The 19,573-nt window shown below is 40.7% G+C and overlaps 1 protein-coding gene across 3 annotated transcripts; it reads left to right on the forward strand.

Annotated features, from left to right (window-relative positions):
• Window positions 1–4,939: 4,939 nt before the first annotated feature.
• On the forward strand, window positions 4,940–18,425 carry AGR2 (anterior gradient 2, protein disulphide isomerase family member). Of its 3 annotated transcripts, none has more exons than XM_005897374.3 (8): window positions 4,940–4,998; window positions 7,875–8,020; window positions 8,281–8,344; window positions 8,463–8,515; window positions 9,723–9,796; window positions 12,432–12,495; window positions 15,835–15,918; window positions 18,078–18,424. In XM_005897374.3, the coding sequence occupies exons 2-8, from the start codon at window positions 7,882–7,884 to the stop codon at window positions 18,125–18,127; spliced, it is 528 nt and encodes a 175-aa protein (XP_005897436.2). In that variant the 5' UTR covers window positions 4,940–4,998; window positions 7,875–7,881; the 3' UTR covers window positions 18,128–18,424. The 3 variants fall into 3 exon arrangements, with proteins under 3 accessions (XP_005897436.2, XP_005897437.2, XP_014334180.2); XM_005897375.3 differs by having other exon boundaries at window positions 4,946–4,980; XM_014478694.2 differs by lacking the exon at window positions 4,940–4,998 and adding an exon at window positions 5,056–5,209 and having other exon boundaries at window positions 18,078–18,425.
• The last annotated feature ends 1,148 nt before the right edge of the window (window positions 18,426–19,573 follow it).

Raw genomic sequence — 19,573 nt, forward strand, 5'->3', positions numbered from 1 at the left:
ATATGAGTGAGACCTCTGTTAGTCACTCAGTCATGTCCAAACTCTTTGAGATCCCATGGACTGTAAACCACCAAGCTCCTCTGTCCATGTGATTCTCCAAACAAGAATGCTGAGTGGGTTGTCATTCCCTTCTCCAACAGATCTTCCTAACCCAGGCATCTTGCATTTCAAGCAGATTCTTTACTATCTGAGCCACCTAAAATTATATGTGTATAAGCAATTATTTTCCTACAGAGAACATTGGTAGAGTTCATCATCGAGGCTATGTAATTTATTGCCCAAATCACCAGACTTTTTAAAGTAAAGGGGGATGTTCTCAGTTAATATGCTCAACAACAGGCTTAACTTGAGAATTAGTCAGGGCAATTCTGGGCAAACTGAGAATATAGTCACTTTACTCATGACCCAAGAAAGTAATACATAGCTGCTTAACATAAACAAAAGATAATTTGGCTTGTCATTACTTCCACCCAAGTGCCATTCATGAATTTTGATTGAAGGCAATCAAGTGTATTCTACAAGTGTCTTGGCTACATGTCAGAGAGCTCTGGAAACCATTCAGCTGCTTCTCTTCTCCAGTTCTAAGCCCTACCAACCTGCATTTGATGCTGGTTGTTACTTTGTGCTCTGCAGTTACTACTAACCCTGGATTCAGGAAATGGTGCGGTCCTGGAAATGTATGTCTTTATACAAAAAGATTCTTTCTTGTGCTTTAGAAGCACTTCTTTTCCTCATCTTCCTAAATGGATAAAAATTACCAAGGTTTGGTAATGAGTCTTCCTCTCTACACTTTCCCTTGAGATACATCTAACTGTATCTATAACATCAAACATATCAATGATTGGGTCACAGTCTTTGATCCATATCAAAGTCCCTAATCCTAGACTCAGGAAATAGGTCCAACCTAGAGGTAAATCTGCTTCCTCTTCACTAGTCCCTAGAAGGAATAGAAAAAAATGTTTCTATTGATGAAGTAATTCAAATCTGTAACTGATGAAGTAACTCAAATCTGTAGTATTAAGACTTCCAGGTGAAGCTGAAGAATAAGTTTTGAAAATATTGGAAAAACCTTTATGTGTTTGTTAGTGAAGTGCTTGTATGATATAACAGAAACCTCTTTTAGAGAAGCTGAATATTGGTCTGTGACTCTAATTAAGAATGTGACTAGAATTAGGATTTTTAATTTAGAATTATAATGTATTTGGCTGTGAGAAATATGTGTAAGATTAATATAACCTGAATTGCTAATCAGTAACTTTAATTTGTAATATTTACAAGAATTGCTAAAGTGCTTAGAAAAGTTTTAAATTTGTATTAAATTTGTAAATGTAGGTTAAAAGAAGAATTTCATTAAAGAAATTTGTAGAAGGGGCTATTTCATTACATCAAATTTAGCCTATTGAAATGTAATCTGTCTGATTTAGGTCAGTTTAATTTGATGGTACTTATTTTACTTAAACAGCAAGAAACAAGTTCTAGGACTTCCCTGGTGGTGCAGTAGATAAGAATCTGCCTGCCAATGCAGGGGACACAGGTTCCATCCCTCATCGCAGACGCTTTCACGTGCCACACGAACAACTCAGCCTGTTCACCACAACTACTGAGCCTGTGCTCTAGAGCCCAGAAGCCGCAAGCACTGAGCCGGCGAGAGCGCCCCAGAGCCTGTGCTCTGCAAGAGAAGCCGTGGCAATGAGAAGCCCACACACTGCAACAAGGTAACCCCTCCTCACCGCAACTAGAGAAAGCCCACCCAGAGCAACAAAGACCCAGAGCAGCCGGCTGCTGCTGCTGCTAAGTCGCTTCAGTCATGTCTGACTCTGTGTGACCCCATAGATGGCAGCCCACCAGGCTCCCCCGTACCTGGGATTCTCCAGGCAAGAACGCTGGAGCGGGTTGCCATTCCCTTCTCCAATGCATGAAAGTGAAAAGTGAAAGTGAAGTCGCTCAGTCTGTCCGACTCTTAGCAACCCCATGGACTGCAGCCCACCAGGCTCCTCTGCCCATGGGATTTTCCAGGCAAGAGTACTGGAGTGGGTTGCCATCACCTAAGCAAATAAAATTCTTTTAAAAAAGAAACCAGTTCTAGATATCTGATTACAGCATTATGCTTATAGTTTAAAATATCATCTTGTACACTTCGTTGATTAAGAGGATAGCTATATTTCATGTGATTTTTTTTCTCACTATAATAAAAAAGAAATTAAAATAGATTTTGAATTTTATGCCAAACTTCTCTGTGCTCAGTCGCTTCAGTCGTGTTTGACTCTTTGTAACCCAAGGACTACATAGCCTGCCAGGTTCCTGTGGCAGGAAACTTGCCTGATTCTCCAGGCAAGAATACTGGAGTGGGCCGCCATTTCCTTCTCCAGCCAAACTTCTCTATTCAAAACCAAAGTATTTTTGTATACTGTATACAAAGAAACAAAATTTGTATATTTTTAAACAAACTTTTAGATCTAGGAAGAACTAGGTGTTTACATTTTACTTTTAATACAGTATCAGTTAAACCCCAAGAAATGGGAAACAATTGTATTTGTACACAAAAGCCCCCATTCAGCTAAGTGACTTTCATAGAGAAACAAGTTCTGTACCATCGATAGTATATTCCAGTGCTTACTATACGCTATGGACCATTCTAAATATTTTTTCTCAATTATTTTATATAATGTTCCACAGATCCTATAAAGTGAGTCTTACTGTTTCCACTTCACAAGGAAGATGACTCAAGTACAGAGAGGTTAGGTAATTTGCAGGAGTTAGAAGTGTATGTAGTAATCATCACACTAAATTTGAACTCAAACCAAAGGTGAATCTACAAAATGCCCCCTTCTCCATCGCAGGACACTTCCTCTTGAGGATGAAGTCTAAACTCCTTAAAATGGTATTCAAGGTCCCAGGTAAATCAAATAGCCCCCAAACAACTTTTCAAACCTATTGTTTATGAGTTGCCCAGATGTATCTGACTCTAGCCAGGGGTGGTTCCACTAAATATCCAGCAAACATATTTTGGAAATTCTTTATCACTGTCTCCATCTGGAAACCTTGCTGTCTAGCATCAATCTGAGCATTTTCAGGACTAGCAATCTCTATTTCCTCTGAAAAATAATAACAGCTGATACCTGTACCACTTGTTGTTCAGTCGCTCACTCGTGTTGGACTCTGTGTGACCCCATGGACTGCAGCATGCTAGGCTTCCCTGTCCTTCACCATCTCCTGGAATTGCTCAAACTCATGTCCATTGAGTCGGTGATGCCATCCAATCATCTCATTCTCTGTCACCCCCTACTCCTCTTGCCCTCAATCTTTCTCAGCATCAGGGTCTTTTACCCATCCATTATGGCATGTTCTTCTCATGCAGATGATTAATTTTTAGTGTGGGTTAATCTTAACTCTTCAGTCAGATCATTAATAACCTTACAGCAGAGGTAATGTATTCAATGTCTTTGTTTTCCCATGGTATGGCTTACCATCCTGAATTGCAACTGTCCATGGAGGTGTCTGTCTACCTCCATAACTGACCATGTCTTTTTCATTTTCCTATCTTTAATGTCAGGCATAGTGTTTGCTACATAATCAGGCTCAATGAATATTTGGTGCAGTGGGTGCTCAAGTGTGTCCAACTCTTTGCAACCCCATGGACTGCAGCCTGCCAGGCTCCTTTTCCATGGGATTTTTCAGGCAAGAATACTAGAGTGGGTTGCCATTTCCTCCTCCAGGGGATCTTCCTGACCCAGGGATCAAACCCGTGTCTCCAGTGTCTCCTGCATTGGCAGGCAGATTCTCGTCCACTGAGCCACCTGGGAAGCCCAAATAAAAGGCTTACTGGTTTTGAAAGTTGAGTTCAAATCATTATTTTTATTCAAATTCCTAAAGAAATTATTTCTGTGAATTAATTTCAAATGAAAACTCACCATTTTTGAAATCAGTTCCTATTTTGCCCATAGAAACTCAGGCTTTATCAAAAAATTCACCTACTTGAAAATATTTTGAAATAGTATGATCTCAACTCATTTCAAATTTTATTTTTATAGGCCTTACATCTCATTAGCTAATTTTCTGTTGTTAAAGATTTTTCTGTTCTGAACTTTTAAGGATTACACATAGTTTTCACAGGATTAAATTTTTTTTACAGAAAACCCAAGTCCAGTCTTAAAATGTTGAGTAAATTATTGCATAAATTTAAATGAGAAAGTAGTTGCACATCTTAGTTTATAGGTCTGAAAAATGATGGAAATAGCTTCCTGCTATGCCTAGAGGAAAAGTTTGCCATTGAATGAGAGAATATCTGTGAAATGCCTTTGAATTCTTTGGAGGGGAGTTCCTGCAAGGTGATTAATAAAAACTCATAGTGTTAGGATATCTTTTTTTCAATAACTTCCTTAGTTTTAATATATTATAGGAATTCTTGGTTTGGATTACTTTCATACCTACAGTGAATACACATTTTGTTTGCCAAGAAAAGGAAGTACATTGTGTGAAATAATTTATACCATAATAGAGGACAGCACCTTATATGAGTGTAGGGGTTAGAACTGTGAATCATCTCTTGTGTGTTTCTAACTAAATAGAGGCAATCTGCCCAAGAGAGAGAGAAAAAAAAAATTCTACAAACCACAAATTCCATCCAATCACATAAAGACAAATCAGCCTTCAGGCAAATCAAATGTCTTCATTTAAACCGTACCTGGATTTGGCACTCTGCCCACCTTTCTCAAATCTCTTAACAATATGCTTTCACAAAGAGTTAAAGGCATGCATACTGAACAGTACTCCCTCTGCAACATTATTTTAAAAAGTAGGCAACTCTTTAGCCCAGGGAAGACCTGGGGAAAGAAAAGTTCCTTTCAGAGTCTCCACCGTGTGAATACAGGATTAGTGGGTGGGATTGAGGTGTGCCCAGGCGCATAAATAGAGGCGTGGGCTGAGCCAGCATACTAGGAAGCTTGGACTGCATCGAGGCCGCCTGGCTCACACAGACAGGTGGGTGGGGAGATCCAGGTAAGGCTCCTGACAGCATTGTTAGACGGGCACCTGTTAGAATGAGCTTTGGCCTCTGGTTACCATGTAAAGGTGTAGGCAATCCACAGGCAGAGGAGTGTGGGGCAGTTCCAGGAGCAGCAAAATGGGATTTGGAGAGGGAATTGATGGAATTTCCACCAGAGGCTTCCTGGAACCTCTCTGTGAAGCGATGTTCCTGAGCTGATTCAAGGTAATGCTTTCTCCCCCAGAAAACAAGAGGCTTAAGAGTGAGCCAACTCCTGGAGTTTTCAAGCCTGACACACAGCCCAGGGTCTCCTGTCTTGGTTACTGAGCCCTGATCACCATCTAATGCTTCTTTCTTACTGGCAAAGCAAAGACCCGCAGGACTGTGAAACGTCAGCTCGGATTAGCTGCTGGGGATTACAGATCAGAATATTATTGCAAATCAGGAAATAGCTTTCCTTCTGTGTCTGATATAAAGATATCCTTGTTGCTTATTCAGTCTTTAAATTCATAAGACAGAATGTAAAAGGAAAGATCTGGTTACTTTCCTTATGAACAAGGACACTGAAACCTCCTGCAAGGCATTCATTGATGAAGACAGAGATATAATGACCAGTGAAAAGTGCTCGTTTCATAGTGTGTGTGTCTCCAAATTATCAATGTCCTCCATGGTTAGCTTTCTGTTTTGAGGTGGTTTATGCATGCAATATGCAGATCACAGTCAATTCAGGACTAAAAATTGATGTGTTGAAAACAGTACAGTGAATCTCAGAAAATCCTGTTTGTACAGCAGGAGTTATATTCGGCTCCCTTGAGTCACCCTGCCATAAAACATGTATAAGGTATCAATAGTTCCAATCTGAAAGCTGCAAAGCTATAACAGGAGGTCCTAATGGCTACTTGCACAAGAATTGTCAGTGACTTACATAAATACTTCACCACCTGTTTACTACTTTTTTTTGCTAATATACATTTGTTGCCATACGTAAAATATAAAGTCAAACGTTTGTCGATAAATTTCAAGTCATTACTTGCATGATATTTTCTGAATCAACCATAATCCTGAATAGTGTAATTATTCTCACATAAGGGTTCTTGGTTTTTAGTGTTGTTGACATGAAAAAGAAGTCTTTGTAACAAAAAGGCTAGAAGAATTGTAGCACAGTTGGGGTGCTTGTGCAAAATACTGGATACAAAAATTGTTACTGGCATTTCTGTATCTTTATGAATATTGAAAATGAAGACAGTGTATCCCTGTTTTTTGCTTATGTCTTTTTTGTGAGACATTGCCTGGCTACTACATACTATGACATAGACAATAATTGGTCATATTAATACAAGGCATCATCTGGATTTGGTAACTTAGCAATACCTTTTTTTTTTTAATTGGCTAATGCTTAACAAGGGCTTCCCCAGGTGGCTCAATGGTAAAGAATCCACCTGTCAGTGCAGGAGATGTGGGTTCAATCCCTGGGTTGGGAAGATCCCCTGGAGAAGGAAATGGCAATTCACTCCAGTGTTCTTGCCTGGGAAATTCCATGGTCAGAGGAGCCTGGCAGGCTACAGTCCAAGGGGTCTAAAAAGAGTGGGACATGACATCAATGCTTAACACAGGTTTTCCCTCAAGCTATCAGAATATGAGAAAGTTTAACCCTTAAAAACACTGAACATTGATGGTCCATCCCATTTCTCTTGCAGAGTTCATTTAATTTGAAACACACCAATATTAGAGTTAGGTGTTTCTTTTTAACCAATTTCAGTCTTTGGCTTTACTAGCATTTACAAAGCTTTTACTAACAGATTTGCATGTCATGGTCCCTGGATAGCCCTAGTGATTTGCTAGTGCAATTCACTTTGCTAGCTCGCTTACTTCCTCACTCACTCATGGACCTTACCTTGCTATTTCTCTTTCCCACTCAAAAGCATCTGCTTCAAAATAGTACAACATTTCCTGATATTTAAATTTGGAATACTGGAAAGAAAAAAAAATCAACAGAGACATTCACAAGGTTGGTCTCTCTGTGTGATGAGTCCCATAGAATATTTTATGGGATAAAATAGAAATATTTTGTGTACAACCACCTACCTATACAGGCCCACACTAAGGGTCAAACAATTAGTTCACTGGAAGAAAGTTCCACTGATGTATTTTAACCAGTTCAGAACCAATATAGCTAGAGTTTGAGTAAATGTTACAGTAGGGAGAGAGCTGTGTGTGTGCAAACCTTTAGTTAAAAGATAAAGTTGGTAGTTTCTAAATGAAATACATCATTTCACTCGGATCTTATTTTTCAACGGCAGTGTCCCCATTTTAACAAAATGTTAAAGAAATATGTATGTTTAAGGCAACTTTTTCCAAATGGGAAGATGGGAGCCAGCACTGCAAAATGGCAAGATCCAAAAGCCTTGGTTCTATGCCCATCTCATTGGTCTTCATTTCTCTGAATTTCAGATTCTTCATCTACAAAATGAGACACTGGGGAGGTGGGGAAAGAGGATATAACCCCTAGGTTGTCTTCTACTATGAAGTTTTTTAGAAAAATATAAAATTTAAAAGCAAATTCCTTTAACTGTAAGAATATATACATCTATCTCCTTATTTTCTTAAAATATATCTGTATCTATTTCTACATTGTATATTTCTATGGAGATCTTCATCAGTATAATTTTTTTCTATACAGATCTTATATAGAGGTGGATAGATAGAAATTTATACTATGCATTCTTAGGAAAGTTCTGTGGAAGGTATTTTTCACTCCAATTGCATGTGTTCAATCCCATCTAAGCCTCAATTCTCGTGTTCCACAGTTGTGTTGCAACCTAAAGATTTTGAAAAATTTCTAATTTCTTTTTGTTTTACTGGCTTCTTGCTAATTTGTTTTCCATATCAGATTTGCCATGGAGAAGATTCCAGTGTCAGCATTCCTGCTGCTGGTGGCCCTCTCCTACACTCTGGCCAAAGACACCACAGTCAAACCAGGAGCTAAGAAGGACACGAAGGACTCTCAACTCAAACTGCCCCAGACCCTCTCCAGAGGTAGGAGTCACATTCTCATTGGCCTCCTATTATACTTAACTGGGAAGGATTTAACTCTCAGAGCTGAGATCTGTGTGAACATATTTTTGTACGTGTTCTTTCTACATTTATCAAAGTTTACCATTATTTCTGTTTTCTCTGGAGGTTTTTGCTTTTCTTTAGTATCAAGTATATAATGATCCCCGTTTTACAACTGTTTTTCAACAGCTCTGGGTCTGAAAACATAACAGTTTTAGATACACTGGGTTTTTTTGTTCTAGGTTGGGGGGACCAACTCATCTGGACCCAGACATATGAAGAAGCTTTATATAAATCCAAGACAAGGTAAAGACAAGCTTTAGGGAACTCTCTCAAAGCTCTCAAGAGAGCCATCTAGCGATCTTTAGTGACCCACAAAATTCTACTCATTAAACATGATCCTATATCTCTTTGTCTTTTGAAGCAATAAACCCTTGATGATTATTCACCACTTGGATGAATGCCCACACAGTCAAGGTAATTTATACTTCTAAATATAATTTCTTTTATAGGTTTATAGCTTTAGGGGGAGGGTCTAGATCTCTCATCTTTATACCCTTAGTACCCAGCACAGTTGAATTAAAAAGAATATTTTATGTAGTACACACATATTTTGAAGTAACTTCAAATATTTCCACATTTTGTGATAACCATTGGCTCACAGTTTGAAAACACCAGCTCTAGAATTCATCCCTGATTTCTTGCTTTGTCTTTTATCCCACATTCAATACATCAACAAATACCACAGCTTTACCTTCACAGTATGTCCAAAGGCCAGCACCAGCCTCCTGCAACCACCACCTGTGCAATCACACAGGACACAGTGCTTCGAAGGCTCCTGTGCTTGTTGTAAAGATCAGCTGTTGTCATCTTAAAAGTCATAGTAATTTTTGAACAAAGGGCTCCATATTTTCATTTGGCACTGGTGACGGTGGTTTAGTTGCTGTCTGACTCTTGTGACCCCATGGACTGTAGCCTGCCAGGCTCCTTTGTCCGTGGGATTTCCCAGGCAAGAATACTGGAGTGGGTTGCCATTTCCTTCTTCAGGGGATCTTTCCAACCCAGGGATCAAACCCAAGTCTCCTGCATTGCAGGTGGATACTTTACCTCTGAGACAGGCACTGGGCCCCATATATTACATAGCTGCTTCCCAAATGCAGCCACTTCCTACTACCTTACTACTACTGCCCTGGTCCAAACCTAGATGAGATCTTGCCTAGATCTGTGACAGGCACCTACCTGGCTACCCTAGGATGCATCCCTAATATCTTTGAACGCATCTGCCTCTCACTTCAATGTCATTTCCTCAAAGAAGTCTACCCTGAACACTCTATAGCTTTTAAACCTCTTGTTTTGCTTTATTTTTCTTCAAAGTGCTTATCTCCACATAAAACTACTTGCTTATGATCTGTCTCCTACACAAGCATTTCAGTCCTATGAAGAAAGCACATTTTATTTTTTTCCCACTGCTCTATTCCCAGTACATGAAACAGTCTTGCCACATAGTAACCACTCAGTAGAAACAAGGCTGGTCAATAGTCTAGATATTTCTTCGTTAATCATTTGCAGAAAGGGTGGGGTTCAATACTGTATTAAAAATACAGTTCAGTTTAAAATCTAACAGAGAACAATGGTTTTACCTGGTGATGAGATGAATGCTTAACTATTTTTCTTTGCATTATAGCTTTAAAGAAGGCATTTGCTGAAAATAAAGAAATCCAGAGATTGGCAGAGCAGTTTGTCCTCCTCAATCTAGTTGTAAGTTAGCTCTTCATCCTCACTACCATTTCTCTCAGTATTTGAAGTGGATGGTTCCTTTTTCCCATGTCTTAATCATACTACTTTAACGGAGATCTGTTTCGAATACCACATCTCATAGACTACAGAGAGAAGAGATTTTCCTTTGCATCTATCTTTCATGTCTACATTTTTGTTTATATATGTGCATATATATGTGGTCACATCATGCCCAGTTGCTCAGTCATGTCCGACTCTGCCATCCCATGGACTGTAGCCTGCTAGGCTCCTCTGTCCATGGAATTTCCCAGACAAGAATACTGGAGTAGTTGCCATTTCCTTCTCCAGGCAATCCTCCAACTCAGGGATTTTGTTTAGTGACTAATAATTTTAAACTGTCTGAATAACACTCTCCTGTGGTCCGGGATTTCTTTGTTGCTGTAATAAGTGGGAAGTTTTTGTCATTTACCAATTCCTTGCTGTGCCCCTTTCCCCTGCAGTCCTGGCTGCTCTCCACCCATTCTTACTCTCTGTGCCCTTTCTCTCTCCGGAAGAGACAGCTTTCTGGGTGGCCAAATCTAATCACTTCATGAATGCTGTGGGCCAGTGCTTCCCTATCCTAATTGGCCATCACCACCTCTCTTCATGGTAAAGCTTTCTGTTTTTATAAGTTCTACTCGGTGTAGAAACAGGATCCACTTCTGTTTCAAAGGCAAGTGATCAGTAAACAACTCAGAAAACTCTTTCATAACCCTGTGTCCCCGGGGCTTCTCTCTCTCTCTCCTCTTTCTGGGTTGACAGGTGGGCTTCTTCAAGGAGCATCCACACCAGCCATTCTTCTTCACCTCCTTCCACAGGCTCCTCTTCCTCCATTTACCCCTTAGTATAAGTGACTTCCTGATCTCTATTCGACCTACTTCTCTTTTCATATTTTATATTCTCTATGGACAATTTCATCCAGACCTGCTCACTGGTAATTCCGTCTTCCTTGAATACACAACAGCTTCCAATCTGTGTCCACAACCAAATTTCAGAAATCTTGCAATCAGCTTTAACTTGGTATGTTCAACACTGAATTTATCAACATAATAGGTTTTCAAAAAGCTCTTTTTTCTCCATTCCCTACTCCGTTAGAGTGCTATTCTAGACTTGACTCTCTGGCAGTCATGAAGGCCTGCGGTTCTGACTTGGAAATAGTCTTACTATTGGTCACTTCCCTGTAAATCCAGGACCGCTCTTTTAGTGTAAGAGTTTTTCACTTTACTAGCTTATAGTAAGTGGCTCTCTGACTGCAAAGTAAATCCTGTCTGATTCCACATGATTGTCAGGGTAATTACTCTAAAAACCAAATCAGGATCACGGTTCTTCTACCATCCCTCCAGTGGTTCTCTATTTACGGGCAAATCTAAACACTTTGGTGAAGAGTGCAAGGCCACTCGCGAGCTGCCCCTGAAGGAACTTTCTAGCATCATCTCTCACTACAGCCTCAGCATCGCTATCCTTTGTATGTGTGCTCAGTCACTGAGCCCAACTTTTTTCGACCCCATGGACTGTACACCAAGCTCTTCTGTCCATGGAATTCTCCAGGCAAGAATACTGGAGTGTTTAGCCATTCCCTTCTCCAGATCTTCCCAACCCAGGGATAGAACCTGCGTCTCCTGCATTGCAGGTGGATTCTTTATCACTGAGCCATCCAAAAGCCATCCCTACCCTTTAGTCTCATCCAAATACTTGATTATAGAAACTGCTAGGTCTTTCACCTGCCTTTGTATCATCATCCCCCATCCTCTGCCCAGAATGACCTCCTTTTCTATGTAACTGACTCCTATTCATTTTCTAAGGATTTCTCTTCACCTGCTTCAGAAAGTTCTATGGAACCTGCAGACAGGGTTAAATGTCCTACTCTGGGCACTCAATGTGCCTGCATATCCTTCATCATAACATTTCACCCACTGGATCCCCAATATTCCTTCTCCTTCTCTGTCTCCCAGTGTGTGCTAAGTCACCTCAGTCGTGTCTGACTCTTTGCAACTCCATGGGCTGTAGCCCACCAGGCTCCTCTGTCCACGGAATTCTCCAGGCAAGAATACTGGAGTGGGTTGCCATTTCCTACTCCAGTGATCTTCCCGACCCAGGGATTGAACCTGTGCCTCCTGCATTGGCAGATGGGCACCACTAGTGCCACCTGAGAAGCCCCTATCTCCCAACAGACATGCATTAATTCAAGAGAAGTGCAATATACTGCTCAATAAAGTTCTGAATTTAAAAATGATAGATGAATTCTCAAGACAATCCTGTTTGTTTTGTAGTTTCTCCAAAAATGACTTCCATTTTTTTTTTCATTGATCTATTTCCTCCTACCTCATCCAAGATGCCTTCCCTGAACACCATATGCCTCCCAAATTCTCCCTTATTGAATTCTGGGGCTCCTTATCCATCAGCTCTTTACCTCCTGTTCTGCATCACATTCTCCTCTAGCTTCTTTATTATTTCATGCATGTAACTAGCTTCTACATCTGTATCATAAACTCTCTGTGTTAGAGATGTGCCTTATAGTGTTTTAAAGTCCTTAGTCCAGGAATGGACATGTTTTTATAACAAGTTTGAAAATAACTGAATGATAAACAAACTGAAAGTTGCTTTTTTTCATCCTTAGTATGAAACAACTGACAAACACCTCTCTCCTGATGGCCAGTATGTGCCCAGGATTTTGTTTGTTGGTAAGTAAAAGTGACGATGCGATAAAGCACACTCTGAACCCTACACAAACACTGCCACACCTTTTCCTCTGTCCTGCATACCCTCACCTGTTGTTTCCCCACAGCCAAGGAAATGACAAAGCTGGGGTGGCAGGTGGTGGGGGTGGTGGGCCAGCTGTTAACTTTCAGTTTCACAAACTATTTTCATTAGAAAATGCAAGCTCCTACCTATTTTCATACATGACATTTTTTTCATCTGCTAATTTGAACTTCTCATTTTCTGCCATAAGAACACCTGAGATGGAAGTACCCTATTCATTGTTTAAATGTATTTCCCCGAATTATATCATGCCTGTAAATATTTAATCAGGCATCCTTCTGTTTTGTGTGCTGGATTTTTCTTTCTGATGCTTTTGATCATTAGTTTTAGGTGTGTTATGAAAAGGAGCTGAAAGAAAAAAAAAAAAAAATCAAAGGAGCCATGCTCCTTCCTGCTACTGGTACTTTACCTGTGCCGTTTCCTGCCTGCCCCCACCCTGCCTCAGTATCCCCAGGCCACCTGGCTAATCACTGTCATTCGCAGACCTGCTCAAAGCCCATGATGTGTTCTTGTTAGCACCATATTCCTCTCAATGGTCACTCTTTCCTCAGTTATACTTTTGCATTTACTGGGTGATTGTTGAATAATTATTGACCCCCAAGTGGCAGAGACTAGATCTTTTTCTGCTCATCATCATATTTTCAGAATGACCCTGTGGTAGGCTTACAGTAAATATTTGTTAAATGACTGAACAAATGAATTGAGTTGGGCTTTGATCAAAGTGGCTCAGATGGTAAAGAATCTACCTGCAACGTGGGAGACCTGGGTTTGATCCCTGGGTCAGAAAGATCCGCTGGAGAAGCAAATGGCCACCCACTCCAGTATTCTTGACTGGAGAATCTCATGGACAGAGGAGCCTGGCAGGCTGCAGTCCATGGGATTGCCAAGAGTCAGACACAACTAAGCAACTAACACTTTCACTTTGATCAAGGTGATACTGAAAAAAAAATGGAAAAAAAAATCCATAATTAAATTCATCATATAGCACACCTCACTCTAAGTGAGTAAGTAAGTGAAGTCGCTCAGTCGTGTCTGACTCTTTACGACCCCATGGACTGTAGCCCACCAGGCTTCTCTGTCCACGGGATTCTCCAGGCAAGAATCCTGGAATGGGTTGCCATTTCCTTCTCCAGGGGATCTTCCCGACCCAGGGATCGAACCTGGGTCTCCTGTATAGCAGAGAGACACTTTAACCTCTGAGCCAGCAGGGAAGCTGACCAAGTGTAATTCGTCCATGTTCACACTAACCTACAAAATAGAGAGAAAAAGTGAAGGGAGGAAAGGAACAAGGTTGAACCAGGGCTAATCTTACAGATTTGGTCTTGCTGGGATTTAGAAGATTTAGAATCCTTACTTTTTTTTTTTTTTTAATTTTACAATATTGTATTAGTTTTGCCAAATATTGAAATGAATCCGCCACAGGTATACCTGTGTTCCCCATCCTGAACCCTCCTCCCTCCTCCCTCCCCATACCCTCCCTCTGGGTCGTCCCAGTGCACCAGCCCCAAGCATCCAGTATCATGCATCGAACCTGGACTGGCGACTCGTTTCATACATGATATTATACATGTTTCAATGCCATTCTCCCAAATCTCCCCACCCTCTCCCTCTCCCACAGAGTCCATAAGACTGATCTATACATCAGTGTCTCTTTTGCTGTCTCGTACACAGGGCTATTGTTACCCACTGAAAGGGCCTTTAGAGGTTATCGAGCCACACCCTGTGCAGAAATTCTCTTCATTGCTCCTCTTAAGGGCAGTTTGCTGTGCTGTGCTTAGTCGTTCAGTCATGTCCAACTCTTTGTGACCCCATGGGCTATAGCCCACCAGGCTCCTCTATCCATGGGATTCTCCAGGCAAGAATACTAGAGTGGGTTGCCATGCCCCTCTGCAGGGGATCTTCCCAACCCAGGGCTGGAACCCAAGTCTCCCAAATTGCAGGCGGATTCTTTACTGTCTGAGCCACTAGGGAAGCCCAAGGGCATTTTAAGCCCTGTCCAATTCCTCTGGTCATAAGAACCAGGTCCCAGGCAGCTTGCTCTTCCAGCTCAGTAGTTCTCCACGAGGCCTGTGTGTTAGAATTGCCTGGAAGATCTGAAAAATCAAGTTGCCCAGGCTACATCTCAAACCAGTTAAATTAGAATCTCACAGGGTGGGACGCTGGTGGCAGTCTTTGAACGCTCTGCAGGTGACTTCCCTGGGCAGCCACGGATTGTGAGCCAATGGTTGGGAGACTTAAAAGCTTTTCTTACGTTAATATATTATGAAGGTGAGACCCTGTGTGTACACCAGGCAGAAGTAAGAGTAGATCTTAAGTCTTTCTTGAGCAAACACATGTCAGTTTCCTGTAATTTACATCTGCTGGTCCCAGTCCAACATTCTGAAATGACAGGGATTGTCCATCGAGTACCAGTGACAGACAGACTTGGCATGCAAGAGGCTGGGTTTCATGTGTCCTCTTCATCTAATTCTCAGGTAATGGGCCACAGGCTCCTTTAACCACTCTCTTAAGGAAAGGCTGCTAGGCCTCTGTATATCTTAATACCTGCCTTTTGGATGTATCTTGTTTATACCTTTTTTTCCTCACTAATTGATAACTTCAAGTTAAATGTAAAACATGAAAAATAGAAAGACTTAAACCTAGAGGAATATATACATAAGGGACTCTCAAATCTCTATTTTTAACATGTAGCTTGTTAACAATAAAGCAAAAAAAAAATCATAGAGGACAATACACAATTATTTTACCTTGGCTGCTCTTAAGACCTTGCATTCTTCTATTCATTAAAAAAAAAAAAAAAAACTTTGGTTTGGAAAACTATCATTTGATGTGTGTTTCTAATTATCTAGGCTGCTCTTGGTAACATATTTCAATTATAACATAATCATTTCAAAAGTTTAAAATAATTCTTTAGTAGAGAATGCCATTGCTTTCACCAAAAACAAAACACCACTTCAACAATGTATATTACCCTGCTTTCAGGCTGCTATAGACAGAACAACAGAGTTTGTAACCTTTTCCACAAATACCACTGCCAGGCTACTGAATGCTCCCAGTTTGGCTCTGGGTACCAGCTGCGGCAGCTGGGTTGCAGACTGGATGGAGGAGAATCCCATACAGCAGGACACATCATGTTCCTTTCATGGGATGTGAATAAATATGTAGGCTTTCATGGGATGCAAATAAACACATAGGCTTCCTCTGCAAAAGAGGTTCCTTTGAAACACAATACTTCACTCCTTTTGGCTTTTTCTTTGTAGACCCATCCCTGACCGTTAGAGCTGACATCACTGGAAGATACTCAAACCGTCTCTATGCTTATGAACCTTCAGACACAGCTCTATGTAAGTGTTACCTCCTTGGAATATCCATAGAATTGCTGTTGTGATGGGTAGAGAATCTACATTGGGAAGGGAAAAAAGCCGTGCTCAGAGACTCCAGAGAAACAGTCTGACCATGTCCAGTCTTGTGTTCTCCATCAAATCACATTCATTTTGATCTCATTTTTTAAAACCTCAAAGAAGAATTATTTACATTAGGTGTCTTTCCCTCCAGGAGGATCCTAGGACCATATTACCTGCTTTTCACATTTCTCTTCAGCACAAATAACTCCTTCTACCACAAAACTGAGTACAATAGTAAGAGTACCAGGGTAATAGTAATAATCTGCATGCTTTGTTAATTTTTTTTCCCAAACAACAAAAGTAAAATCATTTAGTCCAGCTTATTATAGCTGAATTTGAGTTCAATTTTAAAGATCAGTAAGAAAGATGGTTCCAAATAGTTGCCAAGATACTGAATTCCCCTGGGGTTGCCATAAAATGGAAAAAAAAAAAAAAAGTTTGAGACTCAAGGCAGAAGAACCTCAATGGGAGACTGTACCTAGCTGTGACATGTAATTAGTCCTTCTGGGAAGAAAACTGGGCTTGTCCTAAGGATCAATTTGCTCAATGACTAATGACTGTATAGACCGGCATTGTCCAATTTGTCAGCCATTAGCCACATGGAGCTGTTTAATAGTAACTTTAATGAAAATTAAACAAAATTCACCAAAAGAAAACTGTATTTCAAAAAGACACATGTACCACAATGTTCATCGTAGTACTATTTACAATAGCTAGGACCTGGATGCAACCTACATGCCCATCAACAGATGAATGGATAAAGAAGTTGTGGTACAAATATATGATGGTATATTACTCAGCCATAAAAAGGAATGAATTTGAGTCAGTTCTAGTGAGCTGAATGAATGTATAGCCTGTTACACACAGTGAAGTACGTCAGAAAGAGAAAAACAAATACGGCATATTAACACAAATATATGGAATCTAGAAGAATGGTACTGGTGAACCTATTTGCAGGGCAGGAATAGAGGACTCTGTCACAGAGAACAGACTTGTGGACACAGTGGTGAAGGAGAGGGCGGGATGAATGGAGACAGCAGCCTGGAAACATAAACATTCCCATGCGTAAAACAGATAGCTATTGGGAAGTTGCTGCATAACACAGGGAGCTCAACTCGGTGTTCTGTGACAACTGAGAGGGGTGGGCTGGGGTGGGGGTTGAAAGAAGGCTCAAGAGGGAGGGGACACATGTATACTTATGGCTGATTCACCCTGTTGTGTGGCAGAAACCAACACAACATTATAAAGCAATTATCCCACAGTTAAAAATGAAAATTAAAAAAATTTTCAATCTACAGACACAGTGACCACATTTAAAGTACTTAATGAACAAGCACTGAATATTTTCCATCATCACAGAACTTTCTATTGGGTGGCATCGACCTAGAACGTTATTTTGAGAAGGATTGTGAGGTCATGTCCAGCAGCAGGAAAGACGTCCCAGTCCATTAGCAATGCCTCCAATGAGTGCTGAGAGAACCAGGGGATGCACATCCCAAGTGTATTGAACATTCTTGAGATAATAGTATAAAGCTTAATCTGCTAAGTCACTTCAGTCGTGTCCGACCCTGTGCAACCCCATAGGCGGCAGCCCACTAGGCTCCTCTGTCCCTGGGATTCTCCAGGCAAGAATACTGGAGTGGGTTGCCATTTCCTTCTCCAATGCATGAAAGTGAAAAGAGAAAGTAAAGTCGCTCAGTCGTGCCCGACTCTTAGCAACCCCATGGACTGCAGCCCACCAGGCTCCTCTGTCCATGGGATTTTCCAGGCAAGAGTACTGGAGTGGGTTGCCATCGCCTTCTCCAAAGCTTAACCTATTAAGTCTTAACTTTGGGCTCCTTAAAGGCAGATATTCTGCACAGGTAATATCACCATGCCTTGTAGAAAAGGAATTTAATAAACATTGGAAGAGATCTGGATTATAATGAAAGCCATTTCACATACTTTTAGAAAAAATTTACAAGATTACCAACTATTCACCCTATGATAAAACAGCACCTATTAAAATAAGAAATAGAATACTAGAGTTTAGGGATAAACTATAACTATTAATATAATTCTGATGATGTGTTGACTCTTGTAACTTTTTTCTCTATTAGTGCTTGACAACATGAAGAAAGCTCTCAAGTTGCTCAAGACTGAACTCTAGAGAAAACACAAAATCTACAAGATCCTCCCTTTGTGTTGGGCCTCGAGACTGAGAACCAGAGGAGGTTTTGAAAAACTTTGGAGAAGGCTGAAGCACTGGTGAACCTACTGATTAGATGATGGTTTCATGTTACAACAGCTTTTTTTTAAAATTGGTTTTACATATACATGTATGAAAATAATATCATATGCTTCCATAGTGAGCTGTGATTTTTAAAAAAAATAAATCCTTTTAGGGGGTGTTTAAACTGTTCATTTTTTTCCCAACCTGGTCTTTCACGAAAAGCTATTTGGTTTACTCACCAAATAGGATTTTTAAACACAAAATGTTCAAAAAGGGGACAAGACAAACCCAGTTCAAGCAACAAAGCCCAAAGGCAAAATTATCATCTCATCTCACTATAGTTTCTCACTGGGTGACAAAAGTAGACGTGAGCTTGAACAACAGAAGTATCAAACAATATGCTCTAGGGTGACAGAGTATCTAGAAAGGCATCCCGAGCAAATCAGTATCTAACTGAAGATGTTCTCTGGTGGCTCAGTGGTAAAGAGCCTGCCTGCAATGCAGGAGACACAAGAGATGTGAGTTCGATCCCTGGGGCTGAAAGATCCCCTGGAGAAGAAAATGGCAACCCACGCCAGTATTCTTCCCTGGAGAATCCCATGGACAGAGGAGCCTGGCAGGCTACCGTCAATGGGTCATAAAGACTCGGACATGAGTTAGCAACTGAGCATTACACTAATTGAAGACCACCTTGCCTCACTCTGGCCAGAAACTCCTATGGACACACTGGAATTTAGCAATTCATTTTTACCTCTGACAGGTAGCTTTCTCCTTCAGAAGGCTAATTTTGTGAAAAGGTCATTCAGAGAACATCTGTATCCTTGAACACACTCCAACCACATCCTGAGAATTCAGCCTCATACTATATTTGGTTTCTTAAGATTTTAGAGTACTGGTGTGAAATAAATTCAGTAAGAGCAAAGGGCAGTGACATCACCTCTATGGGGTAAAGATCAGAGGTCACTATCTCTCTTTGGATGGTTAAGGGGGAAGGTGCATCAGAAATAGGAGAGCAGCTTTACCTATTTTTAACTCTGTATTCTGCCTGACAAAAACTGTTGTTGTGTTGTTCAGTCGCTCAGTTGTGTCCGACTCTTTGCAACCCCATGGACTGCAGCATGCCAGGCTTCCCTGTCCTTCACCATCTCCCAGAGTTTGCTCAAACTTCACGTCCATTAAGTCAGAGATGCCATCCAACCATCTCATCCTGTCGCCCTCTTCTCCTTCTGCCCTCAATCTTTCCCAGCATTAGGGCCTTTTCCAATGAACACAATGAAAAGACAAAAATTAGCAGTGTGTATTCCTATGTACTTACTAATTAATACTAAGTATCACTAATGTACTTAGTATATGTGTGCTCAGTTATATGCAACTCTTTGCAAC

The sequence above is a fragment of the Bos mutus genome, chromosome 4 (genome assembly GCF_027580195.1).
Source record: "Bos mutus isolate GX-2022 chromosome 4, NWIPB_WYAK_1.1, whole genome shotgun sequence".
In the NCBI taxonomy this organism is placed as follows: Eukaryota; Metazoa; Chordata; class Mammalia; order Artiodactyla; family Bovidae; genus Bos; species Bos mutus.